The sequence below is a fragment of the Fringilla coelebs genome, assembly GCF_963513975.1.
Source record: "Fringilla coelebs genome assembly, chromosome: 3".
Lineage (NCBI taxonomy): Eukaryota > Metazoa > Chordata > Aves > Passeriformes > Fringillidae > Fringilla > Fringilla coelebs.
Window position 1 is genome coordinate 84,832,467 of NC_140030.1, and position 17,534 is coordinate 84,850,000.

Consider the following 17,534-nt stretch of genomic DNA (forward strand, 5'->3'; position numbering starts at 1 on the left):
TGAGTCCTGCACTGGTTATCCCTGCTTTAGCAATCAGTGAGTCTGTGACAACCTGACTATTTGTGACCCCTCGGTGTGGCAGGAATGTTTCTGTCCAGTGTAATAGCATCACATTATTTTTTCTTCATATCTAAATGAATTGCCTTGTCTTTCTGTCTGATAGCAAATTCCATGTTTCATTTACAGTAAACTTTTCAATTCTCTAATATATATCAGCCTTCAGGATACACTAGATTTTCCTCTTCATTATTTAAAAAGTGTTATCAATAAAAAGAAAATTAAAGTGTGTCATGATGATTGGGAGAGAAAATAAATATATTGAAGCTAGGCATTCATTCCAATTAGACCTTTTCACTAAGAAATACTGGCAGATGGGGGGGAATTCACAAAGAGTTTTAGAAAATGTGAAATAATATTGGGGTTGGGGATTTTTTTTTGCTTGCTTGTTTTTTTTATTAATTCCTCTTTAGCAGGGTGGGGTTTTTTTCCCTTGTGGTTTTTTTCCCAGGAATATAGTAAAATTTCTTGTTTTCTGGGATTATTATTCATAATAATTTTGTCTTGTAATGCTTGGTTATAGCTCATGTAATGGTAGTCAGACAAAATTTCCTAGTCCTATGGTCCTCTGGACCTAAACCTCCTGGATTTCACAAACATTGGCTCTGAATATACAATATTTACTGATTCTTAGGGCTGCTTTTGCACAGGTGTTTTGAATGGCTTCCTTCAAATTGCTGACCACTAATTGTAAGGGGGTTGGGTGAGAGGGGGAATGATATGAGATCCTTAATATATTCATAGAATCATGGAATGGTTGGTTTGGGAGGGAGTGAAAGATCATCTAGTTCCAACCACCATGCCCTGGACTGGAATGTCTTCCACTAGGCCAGGTTGCTCTGAGTGCCATCCAGCCTGGTCTGGAACTCTTCCAGGGATGTGGCATCCTCAGCCTCTCAGCATAACCTGTTGCAGTGACTCACCACCTTTACAGTAAAGAATTTCTTTCTAATATCTAATCTAAATTTACTCTTGAGTTTTCTTGTGGCCCTTTTCAGGAACTGGAAGGCTGCTGTAGGGTTTCCCTGGAGCCTTTTCTTCTCCAGGCTGAAGCAAAAAAGCTATTGAGTACCTCACAGCCCTCAGCATATCCTTTGCAGCCAGGTCTCCCCTGTCCTTCCTGAGAGGACCCATGTTTTCCCTAGTCTTTTATTCCTGATGCTCCTAAATGAGCATTTTTATTACCCTTGAGCAACATCACAGCAATACCCCAACCTAAAGAAGTGGTTGGCACAGGCAGTAGATAATGAGAGCAGGTGCAGTTAGTGGCTGTGAATATGTGTGTTGCAGATGCTGTACCTAATCTTTCCTTCTGTTTTCACAAGAACAGATACCCTTAACAGTAAGAAAAACATCCACAAGCATTAGCTTAATTTTTATATGACTTTATATTACCTCTTACTGGAATCTTCAGTATAGCAATTACAAAACCAAATAGACTGTGCCTACCACAACCATTATCAGCTACCATTTAGAATACTCATTAAAAATGGCTTATTAGAATATTAATGTCTATATTTTTTTGACATTTATTACATATAGTACCTGCTATTTGTCTGCTGCTGGCAATTATCAAGTAGATTACCAGTTGTCAGCTAACATGCGAACAACCTACTGGGTTGTTAGTATTTCAAATAAGTTTTAAAATTTTCCCATTGAACAGAAATGCAAAATTCTAGTGATTCTAGTTTGCAGTAAAGAGGGAGCTGACAACAGGATGAGGTTGCAGCAGGCAAGGCTGGGTTTGAGCAAAAGCTGTAATTGGAATTATTACATCAAATGTAGAACTGAATCCTCCTAAGTCATCTTCTTATACCCCAGAATATTGTATTTTTCCAGACTTTGTCTGGGTAGAGGCTAACCCTGGTTGAGGGATTGACCCAGCATTGCTTTTTGAGGGGTTGCTTTGTTATACAGAATAGGTCGGTTTGCTGGGTCAAAAGTGTTATTAGTGAGAAACTTCATTTCCAAAGCAGCTCCTACAAGGACACTTCCAGTGCTTGTGTGTACAGCTAAGTTGTTAGATTTCCCCAGTACTCTAGACACTAGAGAGGGAGTGTCTTTTCATGCACTCTGAGTGCTGCTTTCCCTTTGCACTTTTTCTTTTGGTGCTTCTGTCTGACGTAATTTTATTAGGAGCCATTTCAATGTGCTTGCTTTCACAAGATCAAGCAGCTTACTGCTTGAGAAAAGTGTTTAATTTATTGTTATTTTTGTTATTCAAGGAGGTAGACAGAAGCAATAGAAAGAGTACCTAGGTAGTTTAGGAAAAGATTTATGGCTTCATTTTGTAGCCCAGATGTTTGTGTAAGTAGTTACCTTTTGGGAAGCTTGTGTTAGTGTACCTGTTCTGAGGTTTCTCTGGGTCTGCGTGCTTTCAGAAAAGAAAAAGCACTTTAAGTCTTTTTGCACCTTCTTTTCCATGTAGAATCTGTAGCTGAAGCTTAACATTCCTAGAATTTGTATGTTTCAGAATCTAATATTTTAGTGAGCTGGAGTTTATGCAAATTGTAAAATCCACACAAAGATGGCAGCGATTATTTCAGTCTCTTATTACTGTGGAATGGTCCTGCAACATGTCCTGGTGCCATCTGATACCTTGGCAGCTGAGGACAAGCAGCAGAGTGTCGGGGGCAGGCAGGCTGTGGGTGCAGCACTTCCCCTGCCATGCTGCAGCTCCCCCCTCCAGCCAGGAGAACGGTGGGTGAGGAAGGAGGGTCGCATGGAGATGCTCTGTGAGCCTTGCCCCTCGGTCAAGCAGGCTCTCTTCCCACTGACCCTCTGGCTGACTTTGCTCCTGGCAGTGCTGCATGGGCAGGTGTACCGCTTCTGCACCTCGGAGGGGACCTGGCTGCTGAAGGAGAATTCAACCCTGCCCTGGAGGAACCTGTCTGAGTGTGAGCCCTCTGACCAGGTAAGAGTTTTTCCCATTCCCCCTGCCCCCCCCCCCACTTGCTGCTGTTGTTTAGGACAAAGCAGAAGAGAGGAAAAAACAGTTGTTGATGCCCACTTGTTTTTCTCCTGTCAGAGTCTTGACTGACTCACCTCAGTGAGCCTAATGCTGAGGGACATCAGGTCTCTCCCCTTTAACAAAGGGAACATGGAGGGTAGATGGGAGCACTTTTAAATGTGCGTGAGAGCCAGAAGTGACTCAGGTCATCCCAGCTGTGGTGCAAGTTGAGCAAGGAGCTCAGCCACAGGAGTGACCTACTGTTATTCCTTTGCCTTTTTTCCATTGTCACGTCATTGTAATAGTGACCATTTGTTCTGTCTGTCTTGTTAGCAGCTATTAAGGTGATTAAGACGAACTGAATTGAAGGATATTTGCTTTTTCACCTTTGGGCATGGGGCAATACCTGCCTTTTTTTTTTTTTTTTTTTTTGTTTAAGGGTTTCTGTCTTTATACCTTCATTTTCTGTGGGTGATGGAATTAGGCTTGTCAGTGTTATTTTCTTGCCCTCATGCTTTTTACCCTGAAGGGAGCTGAGATGCCTGGCACTAAATGAAGGAGAGCACAGGGATTTTCAGAGGATTTTTGACAGCCATTGGCGTCAGCCAGTGCACAGTGTGCGTTCCCATGACACGTGATACCACTACTACTGTGAACCTCCCAGGGCGATGCTTTTCCTCACAGAAATTGAGTGCACTCTCTCTGTCCTGGAGTACTGGGAGCCAGTGCATTACCTAGTCAAAACAGTTCAAATTTATGGATGTCCCAAGAGCTGCAGGATCTATGCCCTGCATGGTTTCCATTGCTCAGTGCCTCATTTTCAGAAGGAATAAATGGCTACAGACTAGGAAGAATGGGAAGAGAGTTCCTGTTCTCCAAATATGTAGATTTTAACCTTTTCCTTTGACTTGCAGCCTTATTCCTTGTCCCTTTTGTGTTCTGTGCTGTACCAGCAGAAAACATTGTCTTAATGCTATGTGTAAGCCTGATTGTTTGTTTTTTCCTTGTTGGCCATTTTGATTTCTTCCAGAGCTGTGTTGGGACGTGCCAATGAGTGAGATACCTAATGGTAACACTTGTTCATTTGGCACCTGCCTCCAATTTTTCATAAATTGATCTGGATTCCGAAACCCTTTGTAGGTGGTGTCACTCCCTGAAATGTGTACAGCTGTGTTTGGGTTTCCAGCTAATGTATATAGAGCCCCATAGTAACTTTGGTTTATGCATCTGGCATGTGGGAACAAGAAGTTGTTTTTATGAGTTTGTCATGTGTTATATTGCAAATGTAACTAAAACAAATTCCAAAGTGTTAGTGAATCTTTATAAATTTAGGTGTATGATGTCATTTTCATCTGTGTACGTGTTTTAAATTGTTAGGTTTCAGTTGTTTGCTTAAGCTTTGATACTGAAGAGATTTTCCTTTACAAAAGGCAGCTTTCATAGCATTCGCTTTAAAGCATTAAGCTAGCAAATCTGAGGTGCAGCCTTAAATCCTCCTGGCTGTGTAAAATGCATCTGAATAACTGTGCCTAATTTATGAAGTACAAGGAATGTATTCCTTTGTTCAGCACAGGTCTCAGGAGTCAATTGCAGAGTTAGCAGCTTGAAGGAGGGAAATAAAATCCCTGACTCTATTTAGACAAAGATAAGTGCTTAGAGATGAGCTAGAACTGTGAATATGAATGTGCCTTGGAGGCTGAGCAATAAGACTGTGTTAAAATTCAGAGCACCCTGTACCTTTTCAAGTAATTCTCTTCTCTATAAGGATTTTGGCCAGAATTTTCAAGCAAGGGTCTCAATAATCATGTTTTCAGTGAATCTGAAGAGAGCCCCGCTGCTCTGGTCTGCAGCAGGTTGCTCCCTCTCAAACTGTGTGGTAACACCCAGGTCAAGAGATGCTCTTGGGCTCTGGTTTGTTACCAGGAGGTTGCGTAGGTGAGGCAGATTACAGATTATTTGGGGGCAGAAAAGGGTTTAGCTATGTGAGTGCCAGGCGTGCTTTGCCTCCAAATCATCAAATAGAACCTGGGCCTGTTGCACTTTGAAGTGTAGATGAGGACCCCCCCTCATTATCACAGTAAGGAGACTTGCTTGAAGTACTCAAGTCTAAAAAGGTTAGGTCTTCCCTTTTTGCTGCAGGTCTGAGTTGTGTCTCTGCTTCCTGCCATCAGTTTTAAGATTTGCTTGTGTGGTAATTCATGTCTCTCCAACTTTATTATGAAATAATGTCACATTATCTGTTTTTCTAGCCAGGCTGCAAAACCCAACTATTTGAGTGAATACCTGGGAGCAGCTGAGGAATTAAGATTAAATTTTTATTTCTTTAGAGCATATGGAAAGTGGAAGACTGATTTGATGTGTGCATTTAAACTTGAAAGTAGGAGAATGATTTCTGTTTATCATTAAGAAAGCTAGAAGGTAGCTGGGAGAAAAGAACTGAAGGCCATGAGCTCTCTGTTTTCCCCCTCCACTTTTTTGTTTTTCTTTTCTTCTTTATATGCTCTCAGGATGCACCAGAAGAACAGCTCCTGAATTTGTCCATCATATACACCATTGGATATGCTCTTTCCTTCTCTGCCCTTGTAATAGCAACTGCCATTCTTCTTGGATTCAGGTAACTGGTGAAGCTTTGAAGAGAGTGGACTAAAGGTTTTACGTTTTTCTATATGACAGTATCAGACTTTGACAGAAACATTTGATTATTTTTCCCCTCCTTCCATCACCTCATTATTTCTCTGTCTTTTGTCACTTCTGTGTTCCTTCTTAAATTAATTTCTTCTCAAAATGCAAGTAAAATTGCCAAATTTTTGCAGTTGCCCATATGAACATGTAGAACAGGTACTTTTTATCAGTTGGAATATTTTGTTATGTAAGTTTTTATTTCAATGAAATTTCCATTGGAAGGGGTGGTAAAAGAGAGAGACGCAAGCATTCCTTCATGGTCTCACCTTGCAGATGAGGCACAAGTCTGAGATGGGCAAGGACATTTAGGAGAAAAATTTTCATCTTGCTTTGCTTGGAGTTACCTAGAGCACAAATCTCAGTCTGGCCTATATCCCAGTCTTCACATGCAAGATGTGCAGAAATGGATTTTTGACCAAATTCATAATTTCGGAGAACTTTCAGAAATTTTTATTTCTTTCACAATATGGAAGAGAATCTAATTTGTAACTTGAAAAGTTTGTGAAATAAATTGCTGACAGCTGGCCACAGTGGTATACTAAGTTCATCCAGGTTTGCACCTACAAATTCAACAGAGCATATAAAAATTTAGACACTCTTGGTTGCCCATGCCAAAGATACACGGTGTGTGTTTGGTAAAAAAATAAATAAAAGCCAAAAACCCCCACCAGACCAAAACACAACTTTGGATTCTAATAGGGATCTTTTTTTTTTTTCCTCTCTGTAAATGCAAGGGATGTTTTGATTCCAGACAGACTTTCCTTCAGTTTGGGGGTGCTGAGCACAGGAGCCTGATGAAAAGATGAGATCTTGTTCTGTTGTGGGAAGGAAGTCCCTCTGGCATGAAGCTGATCCCTACAGCCAGGTCCCATCCCTCTTATGTCCTGATGAGTCTGCCTTCTAAAAAAGTATAATGTTCCATGTCCTGGTACTCTTATTTGAAGTCAAGTCAGGAACCTTCAGTGATCCTTAAGAAACTTCTTTCCCTGACTCAAGAATTACCATTGCCAGTTATTGGTCATTTCCTCTGGTGCCTGCACTACGCTTTTAGCAAGGCAGTCCCTTTCCTTTCTTCCCTTATGTATTTAAAAAGGTCAGTCATGTCTTTTAACTTCTAATTTCCAAAACTAAAGTGATGCAAGCCTCCTCACATTGAACTATAGTTTTTTAGCACTCTATTATCCCTTCTCCTTCCAGTGGAGAAGCATAGGTGGGCAATATCAAGGAAGTTTTAAAATGACTGCAGAAATCCAGAGACATGCTCACCCTCTGTGAGTGCCATGTGATAATTATGATTTGTATGTGTTGTACCTGTGCAACTTTGAGACCTTTCTGAAGAAGCACCAGATGGTCTTGAAGTCTCCAAATGTCTCCCAGGATAACTGTTTTCTCCTCACTCCACCTATCAATGACACTCCTTGAGCAATCTTAGCAGCCCAAATGTAAAGGTCACAGAGCACAACCATGAACTTTTTGGAGGAAGGAGGAAAGGATGTTTTCTGGCAGGGAACAAAGAGCAAATTTGTCACCAAGGACTGGTAGGAGAAAGGGAATTTTGATGTCCTGACTCTTGTGGGGCTTTGCTTTAGCGTTTTTTCTGTCAGCTATGAAGCAGGGACTGGAGAACTGTACACAAGTGTGTGCTTCTCATTTTGATAGTGAGGTTCTAGGGACATCAGAGATACCAAGAGTCTTGTTAAAACTATGCAATCAACCCATTTTGTGTTCTCCTGTCTCAGTTATTTACCAGGAGACAACTTGGTCCTGGATCTCATGAAATATGAGACTACCCTATGCGAACTGCAGTTTCTGGGTTCTGACTGGAATCTCTGCTCGTTTCCCTGGAGCTGCTCAGCCTCAAAAAATGGGGATAAAAATCTAATTCAATGACATGCAAATACTGATGGGCCTCTTATAGTTCTTAGACTACAGAATAACCTTTATATTTGTCTTTAAATGTGATACAGCGGAGGAAACAGTGTCTCTCTAGAGTCCTATTTTGGATCCTCTGAAAAAAATGGAAGACAAGTCTGTAATTTCAGTGGTGGAAGCTGAATTAGACCCATAACTTCATGACTGAAACAATTTGAATAACTTGCATTGCCTGTAGCAAAAATACTCAGTAACTACTTGCAACCTATTTTCTTCAATTGCCTAATTTACATAACTTTTTCAATCAGATTGAAATGTGTAGCAGTTCTGAAGGGTAGCAACAAATGAATTTTGAGTTTAAGGAACATAAATATTAATAATAGGTAAGTTTTGAAATAAATTGTGTCTTAAAAGTGATACAAAAATTCTACCTGACCTATGACAAACAAGTTGTTCTTCAGTGCAAACCTCTAACTTTCAGACCAAGTCAGTTTTTCTACCAAAATTTATAGAGCTGTAAAAACCAGACATATGAAGTATAAGTTCACTGAAAGTTTTGCTGGAATAATTGCTGATTACCGTACATTACATCTGCCTTTTAGCATCTTAAAAATCATACCCAGTGTAACTTCCTTTTTGGTAAAGTGTGTACCCTTGCAGAGCTGGGAGAAAAATGTGGATAAGGCTGGTAAAATATTGGCAGTACTCTGCAATTGGATGCCATTTACATGACTGCAGTTTCTTTTGCTATCCCTTAACATGCCTTTTTTTTTTTTTACAAGTAGCAATTTTATTGTCTTTGCAGCAGGCTGCTGAAACTCAAGAGGATTTTTCCTTTGTTTTTTTGTTTTCAATTCTGAATGCAGAAGTGAAAAAATCTGTTCCTTTTACTTCTACAGAAAGTATTTACAATTCTCCCAGAAGGCAATTTGAATATAGATTTTTTTTCTTGTTGTCAAAGGGTGATTTGCAGGTGGATGTTTTTTCATTGTGGGCTTGAGCACAGCCAGAAGCTGCACTGCACACCAGTCCTGAGCTTTGCCAAGGTAAACTTGCGCAGTGACATTGGGGTCAATTCAAAGCAATTAGCTTCAGCATTATGTGGAACTTGACTTTTTCAGTCCTTTCAGATAAGGCTTCTGAAAATGACTTTATTTTTACACTTTTTAAGCTTTTGAAATATTTTTTTTTCTTAACACACCTATCTTCTTCCTTTCCCCAAACATTGGCTCTAAGGGCTAAAGTTTTGAATGTGTTTTCCTTGATATTATTTTCTTCCCAAACACAGTTTGAAATCCCTACAGACATTCTCAAGTTATGGGTTTTCCTCTGGTGCCTCCTGATTTCTTACAGGGCTCATTGTTCCCTTTCTCAGTCCTGTGTCTGATGTTCCATCTTTATGTGGGTAGTAGATCGTGACTGGATTTTTCTTTTTACAGACATCTGCATTGCACGAGGAATTACATTCACCTGAACCTCTTCACCTCTTTTATCCTCCGGGCTATATCTGTTTTCATTAAAGACTCGGTGGTGAAGTGGATGTACAGCACAGCCACACAGGAGTACCAGTGGGAAGGACTTATAGCCTTCCAGGTAAGAGCAGACACTGTGGTCAGTCCTAGGATGTGCTGTGTCTGCATGACAGCAGGTAGTTTAATTCTTTAGCTGATGGCATTACATGTTTCTCTTCCTGTGGGAAGTTTGCCCCCACGAGACAGAGGAACAAGAAGCAGATCTTTTTGCATACATATATATGTATGTATACACCAATGCCCATATCTTCTTTCTATGCTGCAGTTTCCTTTCTTTCTGACAGTGACAAGAGAGCATTTATTTGCCCAAGCCAGCGCTTTTTGTGATAGAACTGTCCATCTGGTCAGTTAAGTTGGTTGTTCTTGGTCATCTCTATATAATCTCTTGATGACAGGAAAAAAAGGAAGCATCTGATTAAAATGCAAATTTGAAAGCATTTAGAAAAACTTTGGAGGTATATACTAATTAAATACTTCTAACTGATGAGAGAGGATATACAACTCTTTTGTAAATAATGATGGTGTGCCCTTCCCCATTTGGATTTGGAATGCAAAATGTACTTGAAACCTCAAAGAAAAGTAGCTTTATTATCTGTATAGCTCGTGTCTAAAACATTTGCTGCTGCAGTACAGGGTTGGAGTGGCAAGGGGAAACTCTCCTGATGCATCCTTAGTGCCCATCCTTTTCTGACACTGCCTAAGGCAGAAGTGCTAAAACAACTTAGTGAATCTCATGTGATGGTTGATTTTTTTTCCTCATCTGCAATTTATCAGTTACCGGAAAATAACATGTCTTAAATGGTTTGGAAAAGTTCATATTGGATTGTCAGTCATTTCTTCTTTCCAAAAAGCCTTGACTTTATGATTTTACACGCAGTTTACTCAATAGTGATTTCATTAGGTCTGATGGATATATTAATTAGGTAATCTGGTTTCATACTTATCTAAAGCCCTGTTGATCATCTCTGTATTTTACCAGCTATGAGAGAATTTGCACTGAAATGGGGTGCACTGGGCAACATTGCTATTCTATGAAAATATCCTTTGCTTTTGCAAATACTCAACCTTATAGCATCCACTCTTTTCTTTTTAATAGAGAAATTCTCAACTGCAAAATAGAGTGTCCAGGAAAGTGAAAGAGTCACTGACAGTGGTTGATATAGTACCTTTCACTTATTCTTTTCATCTTTATTCAGGCTTTTCAAAATAAAACCCATTGCTTATTGAGGGAAAAATACAGAACTTGTACCTTTTTTTTAAGGAGTTGTGTTGTTGAAAGCATCTGTCTGCTGTGCATAGCACCTATTACTGGCTTCTGTCCATTCAGCAGTAAAATATGTGATTAGTTTAGCAAGCTCCCTTTTTGAGGAGCAAGAGTAGTAAAGAGAACCAGTCTCTTGAGTTCGTATCCTTTTATTCTCAATCCCTGTTGGGTTACTTTGGGCTGTGCTTTTTCCATCGCAGGAATCTCTCAGCTGCCGTTTGGTCTTTGTGATGATGCAGTATTGTGTGGCTGCAAACTACTACTGGCTGCTGGTGGAAGGCATGTACCTGTACACACTGCTGGTGCTTTCCGTCTTCTCTGAGCAGAGGATTTTCCGCCTTTATCTCTGCATTGGCTGGGGTGAGTTGCTTTTTCCGTTTGTCCTCCTGTGGCTGCACTGGCAGAGGGGATAACAGGAGAAGTTGTGTGTCTGTCCTAGTGCTGCCCAGTTCAAGTCCTGCACTCTGCATTCCCTTTCTGTTCTCAATCCCTTACCTTGTTTGGGCTGGAGGGTGTGGTCACAGCTCCTGGATGCTCGTGGCACAGGAGCAGTGGGACACTGCAGAAACTCACCAAACCAGTGACAAACTTTTCCTTCAGGACATAAGCTTTCTGGGACAGATTATGTGTGGGTGGTTCTAGCTGGATGTGAACTTTTCTGGATTGCCCTGCTTCACCTCCTGAAAGTTTCCCCTTGCATTTAAAGACATGTGAACTGCTTGTGGTGTAAAATAGCAAGGCTGCTTTGCATCTAGGCGAGGACAATAGCAGAGAAATGGTGACAGCATGGGAGGGGATGATGAATAAGGGGCAGGGTGGTGTCAGGTTGGCTAAGTGGGCAGAGCAGGTCAGATGGGGATTGTCTGGGAAAAAAAGGGTCGGGGGGCATGTGCCATGGGCATGTGTGTGCTTGAAATCAAGGGTTGTGATGCCTTGAAATCAGCTGGTTGAGTAAGGGTCACCTTCTGTAGAAAGGGTAAAGATTTGATTCTTTCACAGTATAGTTCACCTGAAAATACATTACAGTTTGGGATCAATCCTATTTTTTAGAGTGATCTTGCATGTACTTTTACTGCATTCTCTCGCTCCGTCTTCTCTATCCTCCCGTTTTGGTGGAATCAGGCCACTTTTGGAAAGATGAAAGTAAATACAAATAAACACTACAAGTGCTTTCACAGATGCTAGTGTGAGCATTTGAATTGCTTTGACTCTCCTCCTCTCTCTATGGATTTCAATTGTGGATTTTAGCAAATTAGTTCTCTGGAAAAATGCATATAAATGGCATATTATTGTGAATTACCCAATTCTACAAAAACTTGGAGCAAAGGTTTTCTGTCATATTGATATGAATAAATAAATGCAAATAATAGCAGTTTCCTGCAGCAGAGTTTTATTTAAAGTTCTCTATCTTCCATATTATTTCATGTCAGGCATGTAGCAAAAGCAGCACCTTTTTGTTTAACATTTGAACTATATGTTTTAATTAGACCCTCAATTTAATTTTTAAAAAAGGGGAGGGGGAGCTATCCTGAAGCACTGACTGAGGTCATGAAAGGAAATGGAAAAGAAATTAGAACAAAATTATATCTAGTCAAATCCTAAGGGGACTGTGTTTACTTATAAGAAAGGGTTAGGCTGCTTTTGGTCTGAATCACTTTTATTTAGAGTTTGTCTCCTGCAAATGCAGAAGGCAGAAGCAGATGATGATATTTTGGTTTTGTTCTTTCTTTACAAAGGTGGTTTTGCTGTTGTCTGTCGAATTTCTAGATGAGTTTGTGGAAATGAGCAGCAAGCAAGAACTTGGCACTAGATACATGGGTTTCATCCAAGCTTTCTAGAAAAGCTCTGTCCGTGCCCTTCAATAGTTGCTCTTCCATATGTGTCTGCATGTGCAAACCTTGCCAGTGATTCTCTGCCTTCAAATGCAGAAGTGTCTGCTATTTCAGTGCTCCCAGATTAGTTATACCAGGTAACAGTTTCATCTATAACCAGTGGAAAGATATCAAATTTTTTCCCACTCTTTCTGCTTCTTCATTGGTGATTCCATTTTTCAGGTGCTCAAGTCCCTCACCAGATGACTTTCTGCTGTATGCAATGCTCAGAAGATTTTTATTTAATTTGATTTTTAAGCTGCTTTGTAACCTCAGTGTAATGCTGAGGCTTCAGAGAGAGAGACAGTAGTTCCTGTTTGAACTGTTGTCCTGCTCTTTGAAATAGTTAATCAGCTGTAAAAATAAAGCGGGAACAAAACAAATAAATATTTATTTGATTGTCAGTGCTAATTTGATACTCTGACCCTTTGTTCCATTAATGAATTGTCCTCTTATATGATATCTTTTTAATTTTTTCATTTCTCATCATTTAATTAATATTTATGTATGAAAATTTCATGTTTCTGTTCCTCAAAAATATAGTCACTTCATGCTGTTATTTCTTACAATTGTAACTGAAGACTGTGATCACTCTGACATGCCAGACTCTGCCCAGGGTACTGAGCTTGATGTGCACCTTCCTCACTGCCCTAAGGTCCTTGAATTCCACCATTTCATGGTCACTTCAGCCAAGGCTGCCCTCGAGTTTCACATTCCCCACCAGCTCCTCCTTGTTGGTGAGAACAAGATCCAGCATGGCACCTCTCCTCATTGGCTCCTCTGTCACTTGGAGAAGGAACTTATCAGTGTGATCCAGGAAACTCCTGGACTTCCTTATGCTCTGCTGTGCTGTCCCTCCAGCAGATATGGGAGGGGTTGCAGTCCCCCAGGAGGACAGGACCAGGGCTTGTGACTGTGAGGCTGCTGCTGTCTGTCTATAGAAGGGTTTCCTGGTCAGGCAGCCTACAGCTGACTCCCCTGTAATGTCACTTGTCCCTGTCCTCCCTTGAACCTGGCCCATAAGCTCCTAGTCAGCTCCTCACCCATCCCCAGGTGGAAACTCCATGCCCTCCAGCTGCCATTGATGTGGTGACACCCCTCCTGCTCTCTCCTGCCTGGCCTTCCTGAAGAGCCTGTGGCATTCTGTTCCAACACTCCAGTGAGGAGCCATCCCACCATGTCTCTGTGATGCCAGTGAGATCATAGCCCTGCAGGTACTGCCACTGGCATCCTGCTGGTAGGAGTGGGATGGATTAAGGATCCCATTCCCCAGTAACTTCAGTTGAAAGCCCTCTTCCCAGGTTTGGCAAGCCTATGACTAAAGATTTTCTTTCCCTTCTCTGTCAGATTTAGCCCATAGTAGACCAGTGGTTCCAAGATATTCCAATTTTTGTTATATGATAATATCAGGTCAGTTCTAAAGTCAGTTATTAAACAGTAGTCTATTTATTATCAGTTCAAATGACTAATTATCCTTTGCTGTTGAAGTATTTATAAAGGGAAAAGTCTGTCTTGCATTATTGTACTCTGAAAAACCTAGAAAAGTAATAAAATCTTGATAGACCTATGAAAACTAATGTAGTTTCATAAATTGGGAGTCATTTATACTAGCATCATGTATATTGATAGGATTCTATAAAGCTTCCCTACTTGTGAGGTAACTCTATTGCTAATGGCCACTTCATTGCTGAGATGTCATGTCATACTAGGCTCTGAGATGGCAGTGTTAAATTTTTCCTATTTCATTTAATGTGGAATATGCCTTGCTTGTGTCTTCTATTTCTTTGTCAAAGCAGAATTCCATATATTTATGTCAGCCTTAAGTTCCACATATCTTAATGCAAAAACAATTGTATATTCCCTTTTCAATGCTGATGGAGAAAAAAAAGGCAGAAACACTTTGCAGCACCAAACCCCCAAAATTTTAATAGGCTAATGGAAGAGCAGGTAGGTGAGAGGTTTCCTTCCCTCTGGGGGTCAGCACAACAGCAGCTACAACAGCTGTTGATTCATGTAGTCATTTGCACTTGCAGAAAAGAAAATCTGTTGCTATGCACTGCTGGTACCTGGTGCTTCCTTGAGAAATCCTTGCCCATGGATCTCACTTTCTAGAGAGAAGAAAAAACATTTATGAGAAAGGGATAAAAAACCCAACCTAACTACAGAGATCAAGATCATTATTTATTTGTTTTGTTTGTTTCTCAGTATGTGCAGGCTGGTCTGAATCAGTGTCCAGGACACCAACCAAGTGTTCATCACATCTGAGCCCAAGGCAGGAGTTGCTGAGCCTGACATTGACTTTCAGCTATCAGTACTGTACTGAGTAGTCTCTGGAGAAGAGCAGTTTATACTGTAAAGCTGATTTTAGTGGCAAAGGGACCCATTCACATTTAAGAGTAGACAGGAGGGAAGAATGGGGAAACAACAGAAACATCCCGCTGTGACTCTGAGCAATGACCAGACAGGAGACCATTTTCAACATTAAAGGCTAAAAAGAAATTGTTACTAAACAGCTAAATATTCTCTGAGCTTCTGTGGTAATTTTACACCCAGTTGCACTTGCAGCAGGAAAATCACCATAAAAAATAAATAATCTGCTTCCTTCCAAGCCTTGGCAATCCAAACTTGCTCTAAGGAAGAACACTTTGAGGAATGAAGCTATTAAAAGCAGGAAGCCTGGCTGGGGCATCAAAATCTACATCCTGATTGCAAGGAATATATGACTGGAACAGAGCCAGTAAGAAACCTTCCTTCAGCAGCCCAGTATGAACTCACTGTAGCAACAGGATGCATTCATAGCATTGACCACTTCTTTTCTGTTTTCAAATGAAAACTCTGCTTCAGACAAAGATGTAAAATAGATTTTGTGTCCAGACTGATCTTGTTAAGAAATGCATTTCAGGAATTCTTCTTAATCCTCTTCATTCTAAATTAAGCTTTTTAATGTTTTTCCTTTTTTTGGAAGAAAAAAAAAATTATTCTTCTCCATTCATCAGTGCTTTTACTCTTTTTACATGTAGTCATATTTGTTTATCATTTCTTTCAGTTCATGGCATCATTCTTGAATTCCTTCACCAGTCAGTTGATCAAGTCAGAGCATCTTGGATGCTTTCTGAGAGAAAGAAGAATGGACTTCTTCTGACAGCAGTAGTCTCCTTCTGGTTTATATGCCCGATTTTCTCAGAGGTTGAACTTATCACACATGGGATGTCAGGTTACAGCTGAAATACTGAAAACAGCCCTAAAATGCTGTATTCAGAGTATGTCCTCCTCTGAGGGTTTCAGCGGGATGGCATTGCTCTGGTCCTTCAGAGACAAATGTACTTCAGGAAGAATCTCTAATCAGCATGTGAAGATGAGGGGAGCCTCCTTTCTCCTCATGTCTTTCCTGAAATTATTTCCATGTAAAGTGAGGTACAATACAAAGGTAAAATACGGTGTGTCTGTAAGAATGGCAACTTGCTTGCACGTGGAGGTAAGGGAAAGATGATGGCATGGAATAGCACCACCTGGTGACACCTCTCTTGGTAATGTTCTGGGTTCCAGAACAAACCTGAGCTTTTCTGTTCTGTTACCAAAATATCTCAGACCTGTTAAATGAAGAGACTGATTTTTGCATGCTGCTATCAGGACATAGTAACTTCATTAGCAGCTGCAGGAATTTCGTGCCTCTCTCATTAGGGATAGTGGAGCATTCTGAAAATGCCAACCTGTACAGGTTTTCTCAACATTTTTTTCTCTTAACTACCCCCTCCTTTTGCCATTCTGAAAAATGACTGGTTTTCCAAGTTTTTTTTTGTTTTTCTTACTATGCAGGCACCTGGCCAGGTGTAGAATATATAAGCTACAGTGAAACTAAGTAGGTTGTGCTGCTTATTTATGCAGCGGGATGTTAAGAGAATGATTTGGCAGTTGCATTACTTTCTCATCATCTATAATATATATTATTATTGCAGCCTATAATTCAGATGCCCAGTCATTTGAAGTAGAACTTTATTAGCTGAGCTGTCAGCAGGCTTATTTTCTAGTACACTTGACAGATTTCAGAATTGCCATGTAGTGTTCAAAGATTTTGGGTCAGCTATCAACCTGCAAGAATTAAGGTCACGGTTTATCATGATCAGGCTGTTGCAGTTTCTGGCATCTTCAGCAGTGATGCAGTGCAGAAGAAAAAGTAGACATTGCCATTTCCAGAATTCAGAGACTTTCTTTGTTCAGTTAATCTCAGAGTTTTCTGTATGACAAAAAAGCAAAACCAGAAAGAGTTCAGCCAACACCTTAAGTAAATGCCTACTGTAAATGAGTGCAGTTTTTTTCTTGGGTATCTGATGTACTTTGAATAGCAGCAGCAGGAGAAAGTGTGAGACTGAAACTCAAATGCATCAAGTGTTGGAAGCCCGGGAGTGGAATACACCTCTGATGCTGTTAATGAAACGTAGTCATCTGTGGTGTTTATTCAGTGAGTTGTATTCAGTTTACTTCTACTGCCTGCTCAAACCAGACAGAGTTCTCTTGACTGAGTGAAGTCACCAGAATAATATATGGTTTTTTGGCAGTTAATGCAGGCAAATTAGATATCAAGACTGTTAATTAGTCTTTGGAGAGTCTTGCAAATGGCAGCTATAGCAGAGATGCTTCAGATTTGCTCTTTTGCTGTAATGGAATGACTTCTACAGGGAATGTTCTTGGGGCAGTCTCCTCTTTAGATCTTCACTAGGGCTTTGGAAAACTGCATGTGTTCCCATCTGCTGAGACTGTCCCAGACAGTTTCCAGAGCAATCCATTTCTCAGGACAAGGCTTTGTGGATTTGGTAGGTGTCAGGTGGTATCCATGCAGTAAGGTTTGAACATCAGTGCACATTCATGTGTGCACTGTTAGGTCTTGGTGTCTCAGACTAAAATGTGCATTGCCAACATGGAAAATAGTGTGGCTGATGGTGCTGCAATGCCAAGACACCAGTGGTGTGCATCACAAGTGGGAGTGGGCAGAGAATGTTGAACAAGTTGCTTTATACTTGCTGCCTATTAATTTGCATAATATTTGCATAACTGATGTAATTATATTATATCGGCCTCCATCTAGTTAGGCTCTTTTGAAATATAGTATTAATAATTGGTTCTCAATTTAAATGTCAAGTGATTTGATTAAATATGGAGAGATTTCTGATGTATCTAGAAGACTGAGATATCTACAAATCATTATTGTTATCACTTGATCTATCAAATGATATATCCACTGACATACAGTCTTTGTCCTCTCAGTGTTTGTGTCTCATCCTGTAAGTTTCATATTGAGATGTCTTAAT

At 40.4% G+C, this 17,534-nt stretch overlaps 1 protein-coding gene across 1 annotated transcript in view; it reads left to right on the plus strand.

The window, feature by feature from the left end:
- Positions 1 to 17,534, plus strand: part of GLP1R (glucagon like peptide 1 receptor) — a gene marked incomplete at both ends in the record, with an annotated part of 87,537 nt that overhangs the window by 54,686 nt on the left and 15,317 nt on the right. Inside the window, 4 exons of the mRNA XM_084203054.1 lie at positions 2,862 to 2,971; positions 5,515 to 5,621; positions 9,001 to 9,154; positions 10,558 to 10,717. Of these exons, the coding sequence (XP_084059180.1) occupies positions 2,862 to 2,971; positions 5,515 to 5,621; positions 9,001 to 9,154; positions 10,558 to 10,717 (531 nt within the window). The remainder of the gene's footprint in view (positions 1 to 2,861; positions 2,972 to 5,514; positions 5,622 to 9,000; positions 9,155 to 10,557; positions 10,718 to 17,534) is intronic.